Source organism: Aptenodytes patagonicus, unplaced genomic scaffold (assembly GCF_965638725.1).
Source record: "Aptenodytes patagonicus unplaced genomic scaffold, bAptPat1.pri.cur scaffold_148, whole genome shotgun sequence".
Lineage (NCBI taxonomy): Eukaryota > Metazoa > Chordata > Aves > Sphenisciformes > Spheniscidae > Aptenodytes > Aptenodytes patagonicus.
The window spans coordinates 9,556-34,038 of NW_027472088.1; the positions used below are offsets into that span (position 1 = coordinate 9,556).

Genomic DNA, 24,483 nt, shown 5'->3' on the forward strand with positions numbered 1-24,483 from the left:
ATTTCCCTAGGAAGCTCATAAAAATCCTCTTTTAGTCTATTCCAGAATACTATTCCAAGAAATAAAGAGCAAATCAGAGCATCTCCCACATTTCTCGGAGTCTTTACATGTATTACGGATCTTGAGATGATTAAATGCTACCCAAGTAAACAGGGAGGCTTCTACCAGAAAAGCCAAGCTTCGTTTGGGATAAAAAGTTACCTTTCATCTCAGCATCAAATTAAAACGTGAGGATTATCAACGATGCCAGCATTTCTGTGAAAATGGTGTTTATGACATGACAAGGAAAAAGACTGCACTGCACACAGGCTATCCAACACCTTCAGTCAGAGGCTGTGCTGCTGTACTAGCCATCCCAGCCCAAACTTTCTCTGGGAACTTCAGCCCTCCAAGTGATTGTGGTGAGCTCCTGGCCCTTTGCCACTCAGCGCAGGATATTCTTGGCAACAGTGATAAGGGCACTTGTTCCAAATAAGGAGAAATCTAGAAACTGGTTTGCCTCGGCACTCTCGGAGCCAAGCAAATCCGCCAAAACTCATGGAGCCGGACACAGGAGGGGGGAAAAAGCCGACAAAAAGCCCAAATGAAGCAACAGAGTGAACTTATGACTGTCTGTCTAGCCAGTACCAGCAAAATCTCATTGTAGAGCAACGATGATGAAATACAATGACAGGAAGTGTAACAGATTAGATGAAAGACCTTGAAATGCTTATGCTAATACGAAGTTTCAGTTTCACATTCCATACAAGCTTTTCAAACAAGAACAGTGCCAAAAAACATGGAAGAATGATCTTAAGCTGTACCTTTTTAAAAAACAAAAACAAAAACAAAAAAAAACAAACACCAAAACCCCTGCTCCCCAATTTTTCATTACAGCCTGTGCAGTTTGCAGGACAGGTAAAAAAAGGCTTTCATAGTTGGAAAAAAATGCTTCAGCTTGCTTGTGAGACAAACCTGCGTTAGAGCTACACGCTCCTTCAGATCGCAGTGTGGCCAAAACCTCGATTTAGAGTTTGGAGAAACAACGTGGTCCCAGCGGAGCAGCTGGTAGACGCCAGCACAGCTGCACAGGCCTTGTTTTACACCATGGAGGAACTACCCTACTACCTTCACAGTTACTACACATGTATTCACCAGCAAGACACCCGTATGCAGAGGATGAATAATTTAGCACTTTGAAAACAAAACAAAAACCCCAAGAAAGCTCTAGTCCTGGTTCTACTCCAAACATCTATTATTTAGTCTGACTGCCCCCATTCTATTTCCTCCACTTTGATCAACTAATGGCCAAGAAAAGCGATTACCAGCATAAGAAAAATATATTCCTGCTATCTTTGAACTGCTGTGGCAAGCGTAAATGCATTACTTTCTATGAGAACAGAGGAAATATTTCTTCAGTGGCTAAGATGAGAAATGAGGGGAAAAAAGGTAGGAAGAGGTAGGGGAGAAACTTATTTTATTAACCAATTAGATCAGAGCTGAAAGAAAATGAGCCTGTCTGCAAACCTCTACATTATTGATTCTGAAGAAGAAGCTGTAGTATACAATGGAGATAATGAAATACCTTGATTTGCATTTGAAAATGGCTAGCCCTGTCTGGACAGGGGAATATAGCGATCTACAAAGTAATCTAGTTATTGTAATGGGGGGGGAGAGGGAAATCACTGCCAACTGGCAGGTTTGGGAAAATACTGACTGCAGGTAACAACGGGTCTTGGACTCTGTTTTTCAAAGTCTTCCAGTGCCAGCACATGAAAGAAAAGAAGAAATCCCCCTGCCATTCCTTTAGTTTTTGTGACCAGCTTATGAACCAACTATTACTATACTACTGCTTCCCATGAACATCCCCACCTCCACCGTTCTAGTCAGCTATACCACCACTAAAAAAAAACCCCTCAAAAAACCCCAGAATAAAACCAAGCAGGTCTGCAGTCACAACAGGGCCAAAATCGACTCAACTACTTGAACACCACCTGTGGGTCGGGCCGGGCACTGCCACGGCAATGCCTACCACTCTGCCCCAAGCTGTTTCTTACCTTGGCCCATAGTGAAGATGATGCTCAAGGACATAAACTGAAAAATCCAATACCCTCTCAAAAAAATTTACATGGAGGACGTGTGGGAACAAATATTTAACATTAAACTCTACATTTGATTTCTTCTACAAAAGCACTCCAAGAAAGAATGAAACATAATGCCTTAAAAAACAAACAAAAAACCCCCCAGTGGAATTTGGGAAAATATAAATCACCTTTTATTAGTGATTTCCCAGGGCGCTCATTCAACAGCGCACTCTGTGAAGTCCCAGAAGTGCACAGAACAGCTGCCTTCCCAACCTGCAACACTGCACAGTTTAAAGCCATAGTGTAATTTAGAATAATATTATTCTTCAGATTCTGGACTGGCAGCTCAGCGGTACTGCCAGCGGATTAGTGAGCTGCTAACACTGGTGCAGTCTCTAAGGCATCAATGAAAAAGGCTTGATCAATTTTTGGATGTTTCTGGTTTTGACCTGTGCACTTTTAAAAGGGAGAGAAGTGATGGAACGAAAACCTCCTGGCAATGGGGTGAAGGCAAGGCAACCTACAGGAGGCAACTACAGAAGAGGAGAGGCCACAGGACGAATTCATAAAAGGAAGAGATGAAGATTGTTGCTGGGCTAAAGGTACCGAAGTTACCAAATACACTGTGAAGTCCAGGGATTTCTAAGGATGGGAAAGTTGTGAAGCAGGGCAGATGGGGGCTTTCCCAGTCCTGAGCAGGTAAATACTACATGTAAAAAGCAACTCTGCACCACATGCCAAAGGACTTGGACTCTACCCAAATGACGTGCAGATCACCTGCACAACGTACTCATGGCAGAGATGTGAACGCCCACTACCTCCTCCTCTGGACGCTCACCAATCCAAACACTAAACACACAGACACAACCCCCCAAAGCTCAACTGCCACCAACCAAACTCCCCACACACACCATCTTCATACGGGGTGCAAGACTGATGGAAGGATGGGGGGAGTCTCACAGTGCAGTCTGGCAGCTCTAATACTGTCTGCTGGCTTTTGAGTGTCCTTCCGAACTGGAGGCCTGGCCTTCACCCTCTTCTGATCACTTGATTTACAAGCTGAAAGGTACATTTTTGAACAATAGTACAGGTACCTCTATGGAGTAATCATATTCTTAAATGGTCTTCATCATTATATATGTCAGAGTCTTCCAGATGTGATTCAGACATTACAAGCATCTGGCACATGTATCTTTGTTCCTCTCCCCAGAGGAAAATTAAGCTATGTGAAGCTGTGTCTTCGTTTCACCTAGCCTGTTCACTTCAATGGGGCTCTGCGTCAACAGCTGTTGGGAAACTGTAGAAAACTCTTTCTTAAGAAAATTAAGTATTTTTTTAGGAAATCATTATTTTCAAGGTTATTGAGGCTGGTTTTTTTGTTGGTTGGTTGTTTTGGGGGTTTTTTTGTTTGTTTTTAGTGCTACCTGAGTAAGCAGAAGGTTCCTAGTGGTACACGGCACAGCCCACAACAGCCGTGTGTTTGTGACACCTGAGAGCACACTCAGCCTCAGCCTCACACCCTCCAGCCACCGGCACCATCTCCGGTGTCTGGCATGGGAGATCCTCAGGTGATAGGGAACAGTCAATCAGTAGGATTTATTCCAGCCTCTAATGTGGTAACAATAGATATATGACCACAAATACTCTTACAGGGTGAAGTAGAGGGTTTATTTTATAACTTTTCTACTGGATGCAAGGACGCAGAGGTTGTAACCATGTGCACCACAATTGCTTTGCGCCCAGTTATCCGTTTGGACAGAGACCAGAACAGACTCCAGCTCTTCCAAATCCCAGTCGAGTACTCAAGCCTTCCCAGTTAATGGGATTACTTGCATCAATAACTGCTACTTTTGTATAAATGGAAAGCGCCAACTCTTGCCTACGTGAATCGTAGTTCAGAGCAGCGTTGTCTAATATACAGGAAAATACAGAAAATACTTTTTCTGCTCTGGAAAAGTTTATGAATATCTGCATCTCCTGTTACAGACTCCCCTGGTCTGCAGATGTGATAAGTGTTATGCTGACTTTGGGAATCCCAAAACTTTGTGACTAAACTCCACACTTGTGCCCTCCCAACTCCAGTGATAATCTAGCATGAGTCATTACAGGACTATCTTTTGCCCTCATCACTACCATAGCACCTTCATATCCATTTACAGTGGGCTAAGCATTACAGTACGTTGGTATAATATTGCACACTTGCCCTAAATCTAGGTTAGACAAATACCTACAATGTAGTGTTCAGTTATTACGACATGTAGCTGGTGATTACACTAACGGCTAGGCACAGTCCTTCCCCTACTCATAGTAGCAATTCTACACTATATTGTATCATATATATATTACTCCAGAATTACACTTTTACATTAGTCAACCTGAAACTCTGAAATATTCCTGGTGAATGTGAAAGCTGTTTCTCCAAGGTGCAACTGAAAGACAACAGGATTAACTGTACAGACCTCTGTAACAGCTAAGATTAACTGGGATTACACTTATAAAACTACTGTGAAGAACGTCCGTAAGAGAAGAAAATTATAATTTTACATTTCAATGGCTGCAGCACCGGTGTGGTAGAAGCTGCTCCATCTTAGCTACAGGACATTCTAAAAATTTCCAATGACAGCATAGGAAGGTATATTCTCATCTACCCTGAAATGAGTTTGGGAGTTGAACTTTACCATCCCAACACTAGGAGGTCAGTGGGCACCTCCTCCACTTTCAAGGTTGTGTGAGCTGTGTCCATCTGATATTCCAGCCACAGTTAGATGTGGGAAATGGCCTGTTCAGTCTCCCAGCCACACCAGCGTCTTCTCACTGCTGTGATCTTTATCCGTTGGTCAGAGCATTTGCTTCGTTATTGCCAACAAACCCCAAACTTTTCATCATGGTGTGTTACCTTCAAAAGATCACTTTGTGTTTATCAGTCCTGTATCACTAGTTCACATAGTTTATTCAAGCTCCAAAAATGGCAGTGCTCCACTTCAGATGTACTTCATTGAAGATGATCAGTCTTTTTCCCATGCTGAAAGTATTCCACATACATTTTTCTCCTGGCTATCAATGCTGAGGAGGATCTATACTCTTCTGTGGTGCATCTGGCTGCAACCAGTAATTCTGTAATCACAGAGAGTCAAAAAACCCTCTCTGGAGTGTAGCCCAGTGGAGTCCGTGTTGCCGTAAGGCACCCTCATCGACACAGAGAAAGGCATCGCCACCCTCCCATTCTCTCAAGGCATTTATGTCTCCATTTTGGATGCATTTTCCTTAAACTGGATCAACTGGTGTTACTAAAATGCTTCATAATTACTTTTAGAAATGGTGGCACAGAGGAGAGTTTAGTACTCTGCATGTTTGGCTATTATTCCAAAATAAAATTGGATTTTAGATCTCCCCCCCCCAGGATAGAATTCATCACTTGTTCTATTGGGAACAATTTGTTAAACTCCAACTCCTTCAGATGGCCCTTTCCATAATCAGTGTTTCTCTTCAGAAACTTGGTATTTCTCTGTGAGGTTTGATTTAATGCTTTAATTATAGACTATTACTGATGAAACAAATCTCCGTGAACCCTGGACAGAACTAATTTCCATCTGCCTTCTCATACGTTGTATGTCGACTAACCTAGCCCTGGATCACTTGCAAGTACAAAGTATCTCACCTGAAACCAATTCTTTACCTGGAGTGAAACCGGGGTTACTTTCACATTGGGCTGGTCTCAGTCTGTTAGATCAGTTGCAGCAGCTCCCCCAAGCCCTGCATCACCAGTTCAGTTCTTCCAGCCCACCATTACCATTAGACCAAAGCTCCAAGCAATTAAAACATCCTGCTGTGAATTTATGCAGTTAGCACAATTCTTGGCTACCACGCAGAAGACTCACTAACGTACAAAGGATCTCCTCCTATCCCTCCCTTCACAGTATGTAGGGCACCACAATGGCATCCTCTTCCTCTCCAACCCCAGCTAAAAAAAAAGAACAATCCACAGCAGATGTTATAATTTTTAACCCCACCATAACAGGAGCCGCAGCTCACGGGAAGTCAATGTCACCGTCTTCCCTGAAAAAGCCCCCTGGGCTGAGCAAGCCTCTGCACGGGGGTGCAGCTCAAAGAATCCATTCTTCCCAACACTGCCAGCAGCGAAGAGAAGAGCCCATGGGGCAGCCTCAGGGCAAGGCGTGACACCAAGCTGGCCTGCTGCTGCCAGCCAGCTCCTCCAGCAGCACGTGCCAGGGGACATCAGGCAGGAGCCCTTGAAGGGTGAAGCTTATCTAAAGGGCTCCAAAGCTCTGGAATAGTCCTACACATTGACTGCTATTTATAGAGAACATGCAAGATAAAGAATGGTGGTTTAGAAGACAAAAGGCTCAAGTTTGCCACTTCAGTTTCACATCACTGAAATGGGATATAATTAAATCCTGTTTTTCAATAGCCACTTCAAAATGAATGTCTCTGTGATGCAGAGAACACTGAAAGTGGGAAGATACTTTTTATTTAACCTCAAAATCTATTTTTACTCCAGAATCCTAATTCTCCCCGGCTGGAACTTTCTGTTCCTCCTGGCATGGGTGGGAGCATTGGAAAGATGAAGGAAAAAAAAAAGAAAAATGAATGGGGAAGAACAGCCAGGGCCTCTCACGAGCTATAGAGAATAAGGAGAGAGACAAAGAATATGCAGCAGATTCCCTGTATCCTGCAAACCAGATGAAAGCAACTCCTCACCCTGCAAAGGTCTGAGGGTAAGTACAAAACTTACCCACCCGCAAGGACATCAATCTTAATCACATACTCAAGACTCTACCCCCGGACCACACAAAAACCCATTCAGCACCGTAACCGCCTATCACAGCACCAGAGAACTGCAAAATCGTACTTCATTTTTGTTGTTTCATTTTATTGTTCTTCTCCTTTGCTTTCCCTCTTGTGCACGCAGTTTTCAGCGCTCTTGCTCCTGGCTGGACTGTGAAGAGCAGCATTTTTCAGAGCACTACAGCCCCCAAGGCTGGGTGAACGAGCAAAGGTGCAAGCACAAGCAGTGAACCAGCAGGTACAGAGGAGAAATGGCCCCTCACCAGGGGCCCAGCTGCACCCAAAAGCTGAGTGCTGCCAGGTGCTGAGCATCTGCGAAGCCCCACCAGCTGGGAGACATGGAGGCAGCCTCTTAGCTTCATAATGCCCCCCCTGCTCCCCAGGGCTGAGGCAGAGTCTGCAGGAGGGCAGTGCACTGTGTGCTCCCCGTCACTGGGAGGCAGGTGCACTTCTGGCCAGCCTTCTCTGGTCACGCGTGTCTGCAGGGGAGCAGCCCCCTCGAGCAAACCCTCCTAAGGGAAGAGGGGAGAGGAGGAGGCGGCTCAGCTTTTCCCCTACTCTCTGAAATACCAATACCTGTGCTGATAGAGGCATTTTGAATGGGACCTTTGCAGAAGAGACTGTCTTATGCTCTGATGTTGAAGTCATTATTGTAGTATGTCCCTTAGTACAGCCTTAACATCAAAGGATGATCCAAACCATAAAACCCATTAAGTTTGAAATCTGCTTCTGTCCTAAATCACTAGACTGAGGAATAACTGATATAAAAGAGAAGAAAAAGAAAAGTGAATGAAGTTCTGTTTGTGGGATCTTGGAGCTAATATAAGAATTTTGGCCCGTTACAGTTAACAGCTTACTCTTCTGTGACGGGTGAGCCGTGCTCTGGTCCTCCAGTGCGAGGAGATGAAGCAAGGCCCAAGCTGAGCAATCCCTTGCCTTTTCTCTACATCAGGCTCACAGAGGAATGCTAGCACAGACTAGTCAGCACCTGCAGTAATCCACATACGTGTATTTTTTTACATACAAAGAGATTGTAAAATACTTCCTCCCTGGTGCAGAAAGGAAACAATTAAAAATATTAGGTAAAAACATCTTTCTCACCCATTTACTGCTATTTCAACTATATGTTATATAAATTCCAGTCAAAAGAAAACCTGATGTTTCAGTCTGTAATAGACCCATACAAATTTTCAGCAAACACGCAGACTTTCATTTCTTCTTCCTTCCAGTGACACATTAGATCTTCCTCAGTGTCTGGGATCACTGGATCTCCCAAGGAATACAACAGCCAAGTACCGAGAGGTCAGATTTCATAAAGGCAGGAGTAAGTAACCTGCAAAGCTAAGCAGAACACGCATTGTTCAGACAGGTCACACAAAGGCCATTTCCAATTTTGGGAACATACTAATAATCTAAAGTATTACACATACATAATCATATGCCCCAAGTCTGCTATAATTATTTATTAGGTTTGCAGCTGTTGTCTTCCTCATGAATTTATCAGCTTGCATAGTTCTTGGGTAGCTGTTCTTAATTCACCTCAAACAGGCAAGGCCGGGGGGGGGGGGGGGGGGGCACGAAGAAACTAAGGGAATAAATAAAAGCTACTTAACTCACTTGTTAGAAATGGAGAAAGGAAAAAAAAAGAAAGAAAAATATGGCTGTTCAAGAGAGAATTCAGGAAAGCTATTGCTGTTTTAAGAAAGTGTAAGAGGCCATAAAGGCACAGTCCAGGCCTGAACTCTTTTCACCGAGACCTCTTCTGTGTACGTGGATACACACACTCTCATTCTCTGTCTAGGTTACCCAGCCAAATAAATCAGAAGGACCATTACTGAAGATGGGAACTGGGCCTTCTAGGAGCTAGACCGGTTGAAGGCAACTGAAATTCCAGTCCAAAGCCATTGCGACCCAGTGAAAGCACATCCTCGCCAGTCAGGGGGTCTTTGGTGGATGTGTCTGTTCAAGTTCAATCATGAGCACTGTCCTAAGAAAAAGCAAAGCATGCAGCGCTAACTGTCCCTGCATTGCAGCTCCTACTAAAACTGACAGGGCGTACGCTTTGGGTTGGTAAGAGGTAAAAGATTCCTCTGGTTATTTTGGGAACAGAAGGATGTGAAATTATCTGCCATAAGCCTTTCCTTTGCTTTGACCAGTTGCACCGAGCAACTATTTCTGACCTTTTTGAATGCCTACTGGACACAGTGCTGATGAAGACATGTTTTGTTATAACATAGCATTTTTCTTATAATAGTATGCAAAGCCTTTCCTAAAACTTTCTTCATCAATTACCTGTCTGGAAAATGAAAAATTGGTGTTACAAACTGCCAGACCCTTGATATGATTGACTATGGCTGGTTTTAGTCAGCAAAAGGTCTCCAAGTAACAAATGGCTTGTCCATTTGTTCTCTGACAAGAAAGACTGTCGAGGCTTGAATATCATTTACGCTCAATCAAATACTAATGCTGATGGAAAACTCTGGGTTTTGGGACTCTTGATGTGCCCCACTGGGGCATGGAGAAATGTATCGCCACTTAACACGTATGCTGCATAATGGACCTGAAAGGCTCTCCTACTCATTGCTGCGGCTGCCTCTTCATCTTGCCAGGCCTGTAGCTGTAAGATACGCATTAATTGACATGACAAATTGCATAAACATGTGTTTCACAGTTGGCACTTCCCTGCTAAACGCTTATGAAACTGTTAACTATGGAAAACAAAAGATGGATGGAAGATCACTTTTACGAAATGATTTTCATAGAAAAAAACAAATAAAAGCTTGATGTATGCAAGCTCACAGATATCCCATATTTTACAGCTGGGGAACAGCAATAATTTTTCCCTGGTAATGGGTCTTTATGTTAGCATATACAGAAAGAGTCCGAATTAAAGAAGTGACTTGAAGTGGTAGAAATTGGCCTTGGGATATAGTGAATACAGAACATCTCCCCTCTCACCATGTAGGTGGTGTTTACAAGATTTCAAGATGCAGTTCAAACAGCTATTTTACAATATAATAAAATTGTTGATTATGGCACAAAAAGCCGTAAGATTTGATTTCTCCTTTTTTTTTGTGTGTACACACTGGTCAAAATAAGATCGACTGTAGAAAAGAACAGATTATTATTTTGCCAAGAAAGGGTGGACCAGATGATCCTTGAGGTCCCTTCCAACCTGGTATTCTGTGACTCTATGATTATTACACTGCAGTGTAGTAAACATCAATATATTGTAGCTATGTTTTTCCTTTAAGACATTTTGCAGAATAATTATAGCTGGAACAAAGGACACTCAGAAAATTTCAACACTGGAGCTTTTTTGCCTTTTTAGGAGGAAAAAAAAAGAAAACAGCCATAAAGAAGTTCTGATACTCATGTCTAAACTCTAACAAATACTTCGATTATACTATGCTTTGCCACATCTGGCCTTCAACTTTGGACCTCATCCAGTTTCCTGTAGAACTAGAGGAAATCTAGCTCAAAACTTTGGTTGTGCTATTTTCTAAATGGCATAATACAAACTGCCAATTTAACTAGCATTTTCCTCTGCGTCATTTAGTAACACAACTGAAGTAATCTTCCTGAAGAAGAGAAGCAATTCCCCTTTTTGATATTTAAAATTGCAAGTGATTCCTCAGTGGCACACCCAAGCTTTAAAATAAGGAGCAGTAATTGATTATTTCATTATTTCCATCTTTCTCTTGGACATTCCTTTAAGAATTATAAAGCATCTAATCTGCACTTATAGTTACCTAAATGGAATGAGTCTGTATAGAGAGGAATCCCAACACCTATAAAGACAACTATTAAAAATGGCAACGTGAGCCTTTACCCTAACGCATGACATTCTCTTAAGGCCTTGGTCTTGTAAATAGTTAGCATATGAGTAGTCCTACTAAAGCAAGACTCATTCATAGGCTTTTTCACTGGTGGAGTTTTCTTTTATTTATATATATTTTTAGGCAACATATTACGAAAGTTGGAAGGAGGAAAATAAACCGGTAATATGAGGTGAGCTAACCGTCAGTGTACACATACGGCCTTCGACACAGCATCTCAACACAGAGAAACCTCAGTAAAGTCAGTGGCTAAGCCAAACCATAAGTTTGTGTAATAAAGAGAAATTGCTCAAGGTTTTTTTCCCATAGTGGCAAAAACCAATACTCCCAAGTGAACATCTTTCCTCTCTAGTGCAATACCCTGCAGATGTGACTAAACCTAAAAATAATTTCTAAGAAAAGGTTCCAGCATTTAACATAATGCTTGTACTGCCTTTCTAACCCTTCCTTCGTTCATTGTCAAATGATGATGTAAAGAATTGCGTAAGAAAACAAAAAAAAAAAGATAAAAATTAACTTAATTTACACAACCAATAAAAAAGTTTAAAGCAATGATAGAAAAATAATATAAAGGCTAGATACACTAAATGCCAGTTCAACAGTATTAAGCTTTGGTAGAACAGTTAAAGAGCATAGCACCAATAAAATCCAATGTCAATACATGCTTCAGTACGCATGAGCTGTGATGAAAATGTAAATTTTGGCAAGAAAAGTAGTGTATGTTCCCTGACGCCACAGTTTCATTTCAACATCTAACAAAAAGTCTTTAGGCTCTTTCACTTGTCGCTGAAGATAGACAATGCCCGTGTACGAGTTCAGCCTTCGAGTGCTGAAGTAGTTTTCTTCATTTCCCTTGTTGATAGTAAGGATTATGTTGTCTCCAGCATAGGCAGGTGATGGTCCAATACGGAAAATATGAGCTGGGACCACGATATTGGTTTGGAAGTTCAGCTGGTAATAGGTAATGCGCACCGGGGTATTTTGGCAGTCCAGATAATTAAAACAACTGATTCGTTCACACCTCCTAAGAGATGAGAAATGAAGCACATTCAGTGTCCATGTAATAGCAGGTAAGAATATATGTATTGCAAAAGTATTAGACAAACAGGAGTCCCAAACTTCGGCTGTGTAATTACCAGCTGCTTTTTCTGCTTTTACAGTGCCCATAAAGCATTTGTAAATGATAGAATTGTCAGAGTACAACAGTGTAAGAAAAAGATCATGGCCAGGGGGAGCTGTGTTGGGAAGCTCCACAACAAGGAAAGAGCCAGAGTCATGCTGCAAGCAGCACAGAGGTTGAAGCACAGAGGTGCTCCAAGAAAATAAGAACAAAAACACTTAAAAAGGTAGATAAAACATGGGAATGGGAAACAAGCTCCTCAACTTGCAAACCTGCTCAATTCTATAAGGCAGGAAAAGTATGTTTTAAGTCATAAGCAACTAAATATGGCTTCCCAAAGCACTGGCAACCATTGAGGCAGGAGATGGGTAGGGAGATTTTGGGGGTCCCGAGCCTCAGCTGCTGAGGAGCTGGGAGCTGTGGGGGTGTGCCATTCCAGAACCCTGTAGCCTGGCAAGCTCATTATCCACTCCCCTTCAACGTTTCAACACTCCCTGAGGAATTGCCATCTGAGTATTAAACAGGGAGACCCAAAACCACTGTAAAAGTGGTGCACTGAGCAGCCTGGCAGCTACTGCAATGATATAAGCAGCATAGAAGATCTTATTTTTTTAGAACTTAATTATAAACAGAGCCCTTTTAGAGCTACAGCAAGTAGAGCTGCAAGCCCTGATGACTGCTGTTGTAGCAGCAGTTGGAAGGTAAATGGGGGCTCTAGGGCTTGGAAGAAGGAAGAGGCAAAAACGGACAGAAGCTCTATATGGGGAAAGTCTATGTGTTCTAGGTACTGAAGCATCTTCTTAGAGCTCTGAGCACTTACACCCGCCCACAAACTAAAGCACTACGTAACATCCACAGCCACTGGACTGGGCTGCTCGCTTTGTTGCAACGGCGATACTTACATGTCAGATACTTTTCTGTAGTTGGAAGGGCACTCAAAGGACAGGCAGCGGAAGCTGCCCTGGATGTTATAGCAAGTCTCTGCAGCTGAACAGTTATGGGTTCCTATTGCACATTCATCGACATCTAACAAGAAGAAACACAAGGAAAAAGACATGCTAAGTTCAAAAATAAGAAGTAATCACCATTTATGGGCTGTAATATGCTTACGAGACTCTGTGCATGAGAAGCAAGAGGAGTCTGTGAGTTTGGCTCTGCAAGCTGAGGGCTCTTGTCTCCACCACTCAGTTGCTGTGCGTTACCTCTTCAGTACCTGTGCCTGCTGCCTGCAGACCAGGACTGCGAGAACCTCGGAGAAAACACCTGGGGTATGAAATGCACATTCAGGTGAGGTGTGTCAGGTTCACCTCTGTGCACAGACACTTGCTGGCATTTGAAGTGACAGGGTAAATCATGTTGATTCCAATTTGCTAAAATTCATGTCTTCTGCAGAAAAAAATTTCCTTCCTTGACATTATCAGTTAATAAGAGATGACAGTGCCACTCCACAGTGTGTGCAATAAACAAGGGAGCCCACTCTTCCCTACAAGCAGCTTATGATCCTTTTCCTGCTGTTTGACAGTCTTTCCCCTGCTTGGCAGAGACCGTGGCCAGTTGCAGCCACCCAGCGCAGAGCCAGGGCTGGCCTTCTACTGCAGGGGAAGTTTGTTTCCTTCTGTACTTTGCAAACATTTGCACACTCCTGTGAACCTAGCTATTCTCATTCCAAACACATCTGATGCAACACAGGGTTTAACTTCCAGTGGACAATAAACGCGAGAAGGAAAAAAACTTGTCAAAACCCAAGATCCTCCTGTCTTGACACTTGCCACTGCAATGAAACAAAACATTCAAGGTTCAAAACAAACATGAACATCTAGACAGAATCGCCTGTGTTGTCATATTCTCCCTTGCTCCTGAGGTGTCAGAGATGTGTTGTAAGTAATATTATAAACTAGGCTGAAAGGAAACAGAATAAAATAACCAGATAGCGGTAGTCTAAGGCAGTGGAACCTTAAACTTCTCAGACCAGCCAACCTGTCCATCCCCGCAGACGCTGTTTAAGCTTTCCACAGCTGTTCTGATTGAAGATAGTTTTAAAATAGTTTCCTGAAAGTGATGGGCCAGTTTTTACAGCTTCACAGGTCACTGATACTCCCTGAACCACAGTTTCATGCTTAGAGCTAGCCTATGTCATGTGTGGTGTTTCTAAACAAGCTGTTCAGCACGTGAGCACAGTGCACATGTGATAAGCTCAATAGCTGGGGGAAGCATCTATCTGGTTTCAAACAGCAGAGCATGTGCACGGACTTGTGCGTGGCGTAGACACCGTGTGCAAGCACTGGAATACAAGGGACAGTCCTTGATGAAAGGTGGCCACTGCTATAAATCCCTCATACACTGCATAACGTGTGTGATCGCAATGGCTCCTTCTTCATGGACAAGGCTGTAAAATGTCCACATAGCCCAAGCAAACAAACATTCCTCCATTACCTAGTCTGCAGAGAGGCCTTCCCCTCCCCAGAGCAAACACACATAATGCATGGAGGGATGTCCTATGTCTGCCTACACGTTAGCCATTGACAGCCTACTATCCCTCAGGAATATCCCTCAGAAGCTATCCCTCAGGAATAAACAAATCCCATCAGAATATAATCAGCTCATGTTAAAAGCCAACAGGGCCTTCTCACTGACCTTTTGAGAAATGAGAAAGCTGGGCTATGCCAGGAGAAGAATTTATCTATGCATGAAAGTTTGTCTGGATTAAAGCAGGGGGCAAATACAAAGCAAAGTATCCACTGCTGTACAGCTGCATGATCCGGGAGATGTAAGCTTCACCAGACTGACTATTATGAAATACTGGAACTTAAGAACAACACTTTAGAACAGGACACAATTTTTGAAAATTTAAGTTAAATATAACTATCTCCCCGTAATGAGAAGTAATGTCGCAGAAGACAAAAAGGAACATTTAAAGTTCAGAGACACTTTATGGCCTAGAGCATAAAGGTGGTTACCTAAATAATACATATGCACAAGCCCAAGCCATGGACCTTAAAATGCTGAAAACCAGATGCAATAACAAGGATCCGGCTTGAACAGAAAATATTGGCAAAGGTCTCACAGTCACATTGTGTACTCCCAAATGTCTAGACAACGCACGGAGGCTTTAAAATGAAATAAATGCTAACAGACAAACCACGTGGACTGTGTAGGGCTCTGCAGTTCTGCCAATTGTCACAGAGGAGGCAGACTCTTAGAGGAAAACTGTAACCTCCCACTCCCTCCACTCCCCTGGGATGAGAGCTGATCTCATACACTGAACTGACTGGTTTAAAAGTCTTACAAAGAAAAGTATACAATAGGAAGTAGGAGAGAATCAAAGTAAATTAAATCCCTTGATGATTCTCAGAAGTGCCCGTAGGTAGAAAGAAAATTTCTTCCATATTGCAATCACTGTCATGAAAGCACTCACTTCACCAGTTTGGCTGTGCTGCAAAATACCATAGGCAGTTTCTCCGAGATACATATGTTGAGATGCTATTACATGAGATACAACTCATCTGTTTGAAAAAAAGGGTACACAGAATGTACCACCAGTAACTCTTAAGAACTGTTCAGATGATGAGCAACTGGGGCCAGCTGGTGGAAACCAGTATCATCTTGAGTTTAGTCCAGCTGACATCAATTCAGACTGTTTCTGTGACCATGTCTTCAGAGAGACCTCAATATATTAGCCCGCCCAAACGTGTAACTACACACTTGCAGAGCTCAAAAAAAGGGCATGTACCCAGGGGCTACTTCCAGCACCTGACTAAATGCCAGCTTACCCAGCCATGCACAGAGCTGCCGCACACGCGGTAAGTTTTGCGAGTAGACCAACTTCAACCTCTAAGGAGGGTGCATGTACCAGATGGCATAGGTACTTCAAAAAGTTTTCCAACTGTTACTGCATAGCTGACTTAGCAGGGCTAGTCTATACAATAGGAACCCTCTCCACGCAGGGTGAGCGTGCAGGGAGGATTTCACACCACACAAACAATGCAAGTGCGATCCATAGGTCCGCGTGGCAAACCTTTTTCCTCCACCTCCAGCGCTTGGAGCACGCTGGGTGCCTCCGGCTCGGGAGAGCTGTGCTGGCCGATTAATGCAGTGACTCACACTATTAACTCTGGAAGGCGTCCTCAGCTCAAATCTCACTGCTGGCAGAGGTGGCAACTAACATGCAAGCACTCAAAGTTAGCAGGAAAAAAACAAACAAACAAACAAAGCCTGAGGAGGGGTATAACTGCGATTTTCTGAAGGTGACTTTTACATAAGAATTTAAATGCAGATGGATGTAACTGCATTCATACTTAAAAACACACCTAAAAAAATAAATCTTTTAAAATCTTCTAAAAAGATTTTAATTGTCATTTAGTCTGTTTCTCTGCTCCAAAGTCAGGATCAATTATGCTCATGCTGTTCATGATTTACGCAGTGTAAATTCACTGCCGTTACCACAGAGAAGAGAATTTAAGCATAGGAGATACATAAGCAAAAGTTATGTGAAGTGTTCCCAAAAAACTAAGAGCAGGAAATGCCTGGTAGTTAGTGTAACTGACTGCAGGAATGCATGTCAAGTACGTAAAGGTAATCAGATCTTCAATCATCATTACACAGTCAGTGCATCCTTTGGAAATGGGGGATTTTTACTTCAAAAACAGACAGCTGCACACCAGATGAAAAACACCAGACACCCAGAAGACATTTCTATGATTCTGGAGAAAAGAGGTGTGTGTGGGGAGGATATATGTCATTTATACTAACAATTACTAACACCAACGTAATTAAGCTTAGGTGGCAGACTTCTGGATGTCCAAGTCCCCATTACAGCTCCTACATTCACTCTCCCAGTTTTCTGGGGCAGGAAACTGCAACTTGTAATGAAGCCACGGACTTCTACATCTGGCACCTCTAAAAAACCAGATCACATACTGCTGTGCCAAGGTGCACATACAGCTCATGCAAGCAATCAAGCGCCCCAATTTGAATGATGAAGTGGGCTCCCTTAGGAATTCATTTGAACAATTAGCTCACATTGACAGCTGAGCTGCCACAGTACTTTCTTCTAACACAGGAAAAAGCTGACATTGCAGATACCAGTATCTGGCAACTTTGTCAAATACTGGCTTTTTAACAGTGACTAATATAAAACATGGAGACTTGATTGAATAACCATAATGGCTTAGATCATTCCAAGGATTAAAGCTTCATGATATAATCCTTTCAGTTCCTAAACTCCTCATTACCTCGACAGGTTCTTCCATTTGCTGCCATGGTATATCCCTGCTCAGGACAAGCACACTGATAACTACCAGGAACATTCACGCAGCGGAAAGTACAAAGAATGCCTGCACTCTGTGTGCACTCATCAATATCTGGGAAAAAAAACACAATTACAAACATATGAAAAAAAGAAAAACAGAAATCTGGAAAGGGAGGCTGTAGAACACAAGGAAATTCTTATCTGACACATTTATTATATATTCTTAAACAAGAATGCAGCCATGAAAGTTTGACATTGCTCTAGGACTGTTGATGGTGCTTTCCAAAATGCTGAACACAAGACTGCTCCTAAAAATACTGGTTGTAAGTAGTATGGACTCATGGAAAACAACAACAAGTCTAGGGCACATCTGAGTTTGAAAAACTCTCTCTGGTACCTCTGTAATTCTTCTATAATTGCTTTGGGGGCTTCCTTGTGCTAGGAAGAACGCGGGTTTCTTCACCATTTTTTAAATAGAGACTCTCCAACGTGCCAGTATTGGTAACTTCAAGAAAATAGGTAAAACCCTTCCTTTCTCCATTCTGATCACTCTACTCCTCATTCACCCACCACGAGCTGAAGTAAGAGCAAGCTTTCACTCAACTGTGGCTGAGTGGAGGCTTTAATTGATGCAATATAGGTAAACAGATCTTCCCCTCTAATTTTTTCAATCATAAGCTCTAGCCCCATGAAACAATAACCTCACAGGTTCTACGGTCACACAAGTGTATTCCAGCCCCAGGTAGGAGGCATGAAAACAAACTGCATTTTCCAATAGCTGGAGTTACCTTTTGCAGCTTCTGCAGCAGGGTGTAACTCACGATCATCCTTAGGCATCACCTGCAGCATTAGGCGCTGCTGAGAGTTAGACAGCACTTACTGTTAAAGAGTTAGACAGCCCTGACTTTTAAAGAGTATACACATACTTAACTTGACCTGACAAAGCAGCAGCCTTACCTTTACAAGAATGGCCATCTTCTGCTAGCTGGAAACCTTGCCTGCAGTAACACTGATAGGAACCATAAACATTGGCACACTCCTGGCTGCAGGGACTAGTTTCGCATTCATTCACATCTGTATCCAAAAACAAAGCCACAGACATTGCCACAATGGTTCGGAACAGTATCTTCCACCATTTCTTGCCTCTGAGAACAGCTACCAAATCCTTCCGGTCAAAGCGAATAAGGATGGACTAATTTGTCCCAAGAAGATGTTTCTGCTCCCTGGGCAGAATGCCAAGAAGCATGAAGATGTCTGTTGCACCTGAATTTCATTTCTCTATATGCCAATGAAAACACATATGCATGCAAACACATGTTTCAGACCTTATATGTTATGGTTGATTAAAAATATGTAATCATCGCCTTAAAAAAATCATGGAGAACATAAAAAATTTCCATTCAATTCAAAATCAATTTTTTCAAGTTTTGTCATTACCAAGTTTACCAATTATTAAAATTTGTATAAAAAGTCTCCTATTCTAACTTTGTTATGTTCTCCTTTTCTCTCATCTGGAAGGAAAGGAAAAAGTATGTGAGGGAAAGGAAGAAAGAGGAGAAACTTGCTGGCTCTCATCTGACAGTTTGAGTGTTCAATTGAATACCTGCAAATTTGAGCACACACAAATTGTGGGTTTGCTGTATTTATATTTCACCTCAACTCCTTCTCTACAGTCCCTTAATTCACACTGCAATTTCTTCTTCATGGAAAAAATGTCTGGTACCTTCACAATGCTTCCCATCATAGGACAAGCGGAAACCAGAAGAACAAGTGCAATGGTAGGACCCAGGGGTGTTCTCACACGTATGCTGACACAGGCGTCCGGGGTAATTCCAGCACTCATTTATATCTGCCAGCATAACAAGCAAATATACAATCAACGTAGAAACAAAACCATCAAACAACATACAGGAGGATATTTTTAAAAGTGTCAGAGATTGATTTGCAGAGCATTAAATGCTGCAACCTCAGGTTTTATGCTGTCTGACTTTGTGCTCTAATTGGTGTACAGTACCAATAAAATACAAAATGCTGCATCATAGTCTCTTATGAAGAAAGTTGTGAAATCTTCAGAAAGATAAATTTCTACAGCAGCAGAAGCATAACCCATAGGAAAGTACTTTGCAGATGACTTTGTTTGATAACCTGCAGCTAAACCAAACCAAGGGCACCTGGTCCGAAATCACAGCATGGAAGTGGCAGAGCTCTAAATGGCCGGTCAGACTGAACGACGGCTGCTTTGGAGGTGATTCCATTATCTTTTGAGGCACTGCATTGCAGAACTAATAACTGCACACTACAATGGAGCTAAATACTGCCTTGAGGTCCAAGGCTCAATCAATCAGTCGTTTCATCTCATCTTGCGCCTTACATACCAATGCAGCTTCTGCTGAATGCATCATACTGATATCCCATCTTGCAGTCACAGCGATAAGCCCCAGGAAGATTATGACAAATCTGCCCTTCGCCACAACGGTGTACACCAGTTTGACATTCATCCACATCTGCAGAACCAGAGAAAGCAATTAGTTTAAATATAGTTTGCTGAAAATCAATGTTTACGAAGAGAAAAAAAAATTAGTTAAACAACAGGAATAGAAACTGTTAGGGTTGTCCCCTGGACAGAACAAAGAATATCAGCTTTTCCCACTGTGCTCTTCTCAGCATCAGATTTACATATCTCTAAGTCAAACTTTTGAAAAGCAATACATTATCTTAAAAGTGAAAATGGTAACTGTAACTGCAATGGAGCTTTCCCAGCATATTCTGCATTTCAATGTAAACAGATTTTGATTCTGATCAAACCATGACATTTAAACACCCTATTCTGATGTTCTGCCATTACGTGAGTCACGGCAAGCCATTTAAAGCAAAACAAGAACTAGCCAGAAATTCTGCTCATCCCTTCAATTAAAGCAATTGCTATTTTCATCTCCAGTTGCCCTTTCAATCTTGCTTCTGCTGTCTACCTTTTGCTCTTTCCCAATGTTGATCTTTTTTCTTTTTTCAATCAACTCACATTTTGATATTCCTCATGGCCTCTCATCCAAAGTCCAGTACCAACAAATTAGTTGCTTCTCCACTCACATGCATCACTTCCAATCTGATTTTAAAAACCCTCAGATGAAGATGAGAGTTTTCAATGCATGCTGATTTTCAAGACTTGCAACATGACTAAATAGCTCATCAGTATCTAACAAATCCCCATTACCATCTGTGACAAGAAGCATCAAAAAGTCTGATTAACCCTCAGAAACTTGTATTTCTTCAAGTATTCTGAGTTCTGTCATTTCCTAAGCCATCAGATCCTGCTTCCTTCCTGTTATTCACGTCTTCAACTACTTTTACAACCCAAATCCCTGTTCATGTAATATTAATTAGAATGGTAGTCTAAGGCTGGAGGTTCTCCATACTGCCCTATCTGAAGTCTTAAATTTGAGCACTATTTCATTTCAAAGGGTTCCTGGGCAGTTCTCCATCAAACAACAGCCTTGGAGAGTGCTCCAGAAAGCAGTCACTTGCTAAGAAAATGATAGGGAAGTGAGAGCAAGTTACTTATCACAGAAACTTGGATTTGGAAAAGCGGAGATTATATCAACCCTGATGAAAGGCACTAACAAATACTTTGTTCAATATTTCAGCACAGATTCCCACCTACACAGTCCCTGCTGGCATCGGGGTTAGGGATGGCAGGGAATGCCACTCGCCAAGCAAGGAATTCCTGACAGGCTCATAGATTTCTGCTGAAACAGTGTCTCCTCATTTTATTTTAAGATCAGAGGTAGCATCAAAACAAGGAAGTTTCTAATGGAGATACAAATTTGTAAAGTAGCAGTTTTGTTTGTAATGAATTCATGTGTGCAACCATTTCATTAGTTTGTCCAAAATTATATATTCCATTGCGTTCAGACTTTAGTTAGTTCTAGGGCATTATACCATCAGAAGTGTGCTGTATTTCACAATAGTTACAGTAGTTTTCAGTTTAAGAGGTAGTTTTTAATAACTCATTTACTAAATCAGAAAACATGAACATTTTAAAGTGAGATGAATCCTCTAAACAGAGAAGATGACCATACAAGTGTAGTTCTGCTGGAGAAACATGTGCAGATGATGTATTTACTACTGTGAATAAATCTGAATCAGGAATCTAATTAGCTATTGTAATGCCTTAAAGAAACTCGTTTTTATCATAGAGAGGGGAAATTAGGACCATATGCTTTTCTTTTTTCTTCTCTATGCTCTCTGCCTACTTAAAGAAAGCCATACCAAAAAAAACCCCAAAAAATACAGACTGCAGAGACAGTGCACACAACAAAGACAGAGAAATCACCAATTAACATTATACATTTGTTTTCCCAAAATCAAACTAGAGAAGCTTCCTTATACCTGCTCCTTAAAAGCATTGTCAATCATGTAAAGTAGAGACAAAGTATCATCGGTAATTACGATGCATTGTGTTATCTCATCATGCTTTAAAGAGATAAATGCTGTATGAATAATGGCAATTTCCTCCTCCATCACATATTTACACACAGTCACTCTCTTTTAGGAACAACTGGGGAAAAAAAGCTGGATTCTTCCTATAAATCATCAGTTTGAAATTTGGGAACATAATTTGCGCCAGCCATTAGCAGAGCTTGAAAACGAAGGCTGTTAGCACTACAGCCAGGACTCCTGAGCTGCTCACTGATGACTGCCGACTTGCGAAAAAAGTGGCATCCATGGAGACATTGGCATGGGGGTAACCCTAAAAACAATTTCAGGGTCACCACACTTCAGGTGGTGCAAACGTACCTAGCCCAGTTGACTTTCCTGAAGCAGGACTGACCGAAACCAGCTGAAGAACTGTGTCTTTCCAGCAACTGAGAGACAGACAGGACTTTGGGACCTTCCCTTTGTAACAATTGAAATATTTCAGGCTGCTATATAATAGGACAGCAAACGAGACTGCACTACTTTGCCCTGAATTTACGGAACACAAGCCTCTAGAGCTCTATTAGGAAGCTTTCTCAATTTCCTCAGTTACACACATAAACTGTCCCCATCTTCTGCTACTTCCAAATCTTCCCCACCTTCTCACTGGCCAAGCACTGTCTGGATAGTCCTGGGGGTAAAATCATGAAGGGAGATAGAGCATAATGAAGAGCAAAAAAGGAGAATGCAGAAATTTATGCGGAGATGGGGTCTATCTATACCACTATTTTTCACTACAAGTTGCTACTCATGACCAAATTAATAGCTGCCAACACGGCTTCCACCCACCTGTAGCTTCACAAAGCATATTTTGTTTATTTTTCATCCTTCCTTTTATTCAGAGGGAACGTAAGTAGAAATCATTAGGATATCATCACTAACCCAAATGCTGATTCGTTCTTTTTTTTTTTCCCCTGCTGTTGTTTTATGATTTCCTACTTCGTGTAACAGAGAACACAGGGAATTAAAGAATACATAGCCAGCCTCGCCTTGGGCACCAAGGACCAAGCTTTCAATTCCTTTGTGCCTAGTGTGCTCATTTACAGCACAAATGCTAATAAGAGATGAAATTTGCTATTCTGAGTCAGTAACTCTGTAAACACACTGGAACAAATACAAATCAGTATCAAGCTGCCTGACAGCCTATATGAATATTTCAACATTCTTTTCACAAAGAAAGTAATAATTTACCCTAAATGTACACACAACTGGATGTAAATGGGGAACACCATTCATAGCACTACAAAGAACATACACTTAGTACTACTCTTGTGAGTCCACAAACTCAGTGTTTCTTGTTTGCTGCATCCCATGGCTTCAGTTCATATCACTTATAGTGAGATACTGTAAAAAATAGCAAAAGATCGTGGTTTTGACTGACAGCATGAGTTTAAAAAGTAACCACATCACATTCACTCCAGAACGGAAGCCAGCAAATCCCATATCCAGTCAAAACCAATGTCACCCGGCATACCAAGAGGAACTCCATGCAGCAGTCAGACATCAGTGCAGCATCCTGTAGTGCAAACAAATCACGGAGCTACTTGGACAGCAAATGCATACAGCAAATTCCCATTCCTCAAATACATTTAGGAATCTGGAGGTAACTCAAAACCTCTTTTTAGAACTGAAATGTACTTTTTCCTCCATGAGGGCACCTGACCAGACACAGGAGTCTGACCTTACCGATGCATCGGGTTCCCTCCTCATTGGAGTGGTAGCCTCTGCTGCATGTCAGCATGTTCCTTTGGCAGGTGTAAGACCCAACAGTATTGATGCAGTTGAATCCTGGTTTACATGGCTCAGGGAGAGATGTGCATTCATTAATATCTGGTGAAGAAAATGAATTAGAATAGTGAGAGAAGCTATTTAACCTTTCTGGTCTGTCTTCTTCCAGCTGTCACTTCTTTTCCTTCATTTCAATTTATTGCACTACAAAGACAAGGCTGATGAAGGTCTGCTGTGGTAACACTTTCAAATTCAATATGCAAATATGCATATCTTTAAAAGGACAGCAATGTTTAAATTAAATTCACAGCAGGATTTGAGGAAAACTACATATGGTCAATACACACCCCTTGGACAGGCTAAAAGGAACAGGAGTTGGCCAGTGCTGCTGCACGTATTACAAACATATTGCTGGTCACACTTACCAACACAGTTTCCCTCAGGGTCTTGTAAAAATCCATCCATGCAGCGTTGCTTTGACTCACAGTAGAATGATCCTTCTGTATTCTGACAAACGAAGTTTACTTTACAACTATGAGTTCCCCTCTCGCATTCATCAATATCTGTTAATCAGATCAAAACACCAAATTGTGACTAGTTAAGCTGTAATTTTCAGTAGCCTTCATGACTAGTTAACTTCTCAGAAAGGAAGTTAGGAAGCATTATTTAAACCAAACACCCAACACTGCCTATGGGAAATCTGAGGTTTAGGTGTGTTTGCTCTTGGACATCCACTTCAGCATAGGCTTCAGAATTTGTCAGGTCCTGCAGCAAATTTGATTCAGGTCCCTACTGCCTTGTTCACAGCACCTCTTGTAAACCACAAATACTGAAACATCTGCAGTTTTAAAATCCTAAAGAACCAAATTAAAACTAGGAATAAGGTACACATAATAAAATGTGTACCACGCTCTTTCAAAAGCAAAATGGTCTCTTATTCCTTGTATACCTCAGGAATTCTAGGTAGAAACCTACCTCTACTGAATTTGATACTAACCTCATTTGAACAGGGCTGGGATTTCACTGTGTACACAGGCATGGGCGTATATATACATGTACTTACGTACACAGAAAAAACACTTATCCATCTCTGAAAACTATTCTGAAAAAAATCTGAATGAGAGGTAGTAATATCAGTAACAAATTTTGCTTTTTTTTCCTTTCTCTGCAGCCAGAGCTCAACACAGCTTTCTCATTTTTTATTAT

General features: G+C 41.8%; 1 protein-coding gene across 2 annotated transcripts in view; it reads right to left on the reverse strand.

Moving 5' to 3' along the window:
* Window positions 1-10,788: 10,788 nt before the first annotated feature.
* Window positions 10,789-24,483, reverse strand: part of FBLN2 (fibulin 2) — a 97,863-nt gene continuing 84,168 nt past the window's right edge. For both annotated transcript variants that reach the window (XM_076363857.1, XM_076363856.1), the window contains 8 exons: window positions 23,703-23,840; window positions 23,236-23,379; window positions 19,452-19,580; window positions 18,800-18,925; window positions 18,034-18,150; window positions 17,060-17,188; window positions 12,731-12,854; window positions 10,789-11,732 (listed from right to left, as the gene is read on the reverse strand). In XM_076363857.1, the coding sequence (XP_076219972.1) occupies window positions 11,375-11,732; window positions 12,731-12,854; window positions 17,060-17,188; window positions 18,034-18,150; window positions 18,800-18,925; window positions 19,452-19,580; window positions 23,236-23,379; window positions 23,703-23,840 (1,265 nt within the window). In that variant the 3' untranslated portion in view covers window positions 10,789-11,374. The remainder of the gene's footprint in view (window positions 11,733-12,730; window positions 12,855-17,059; window positions 17,189-18,033; window positions 18,151-18,799; window positions 18,926-19,451; window positions 19,581-23,235; window positions 23,380-23,702; window positions 23,841-24,483) is intronic.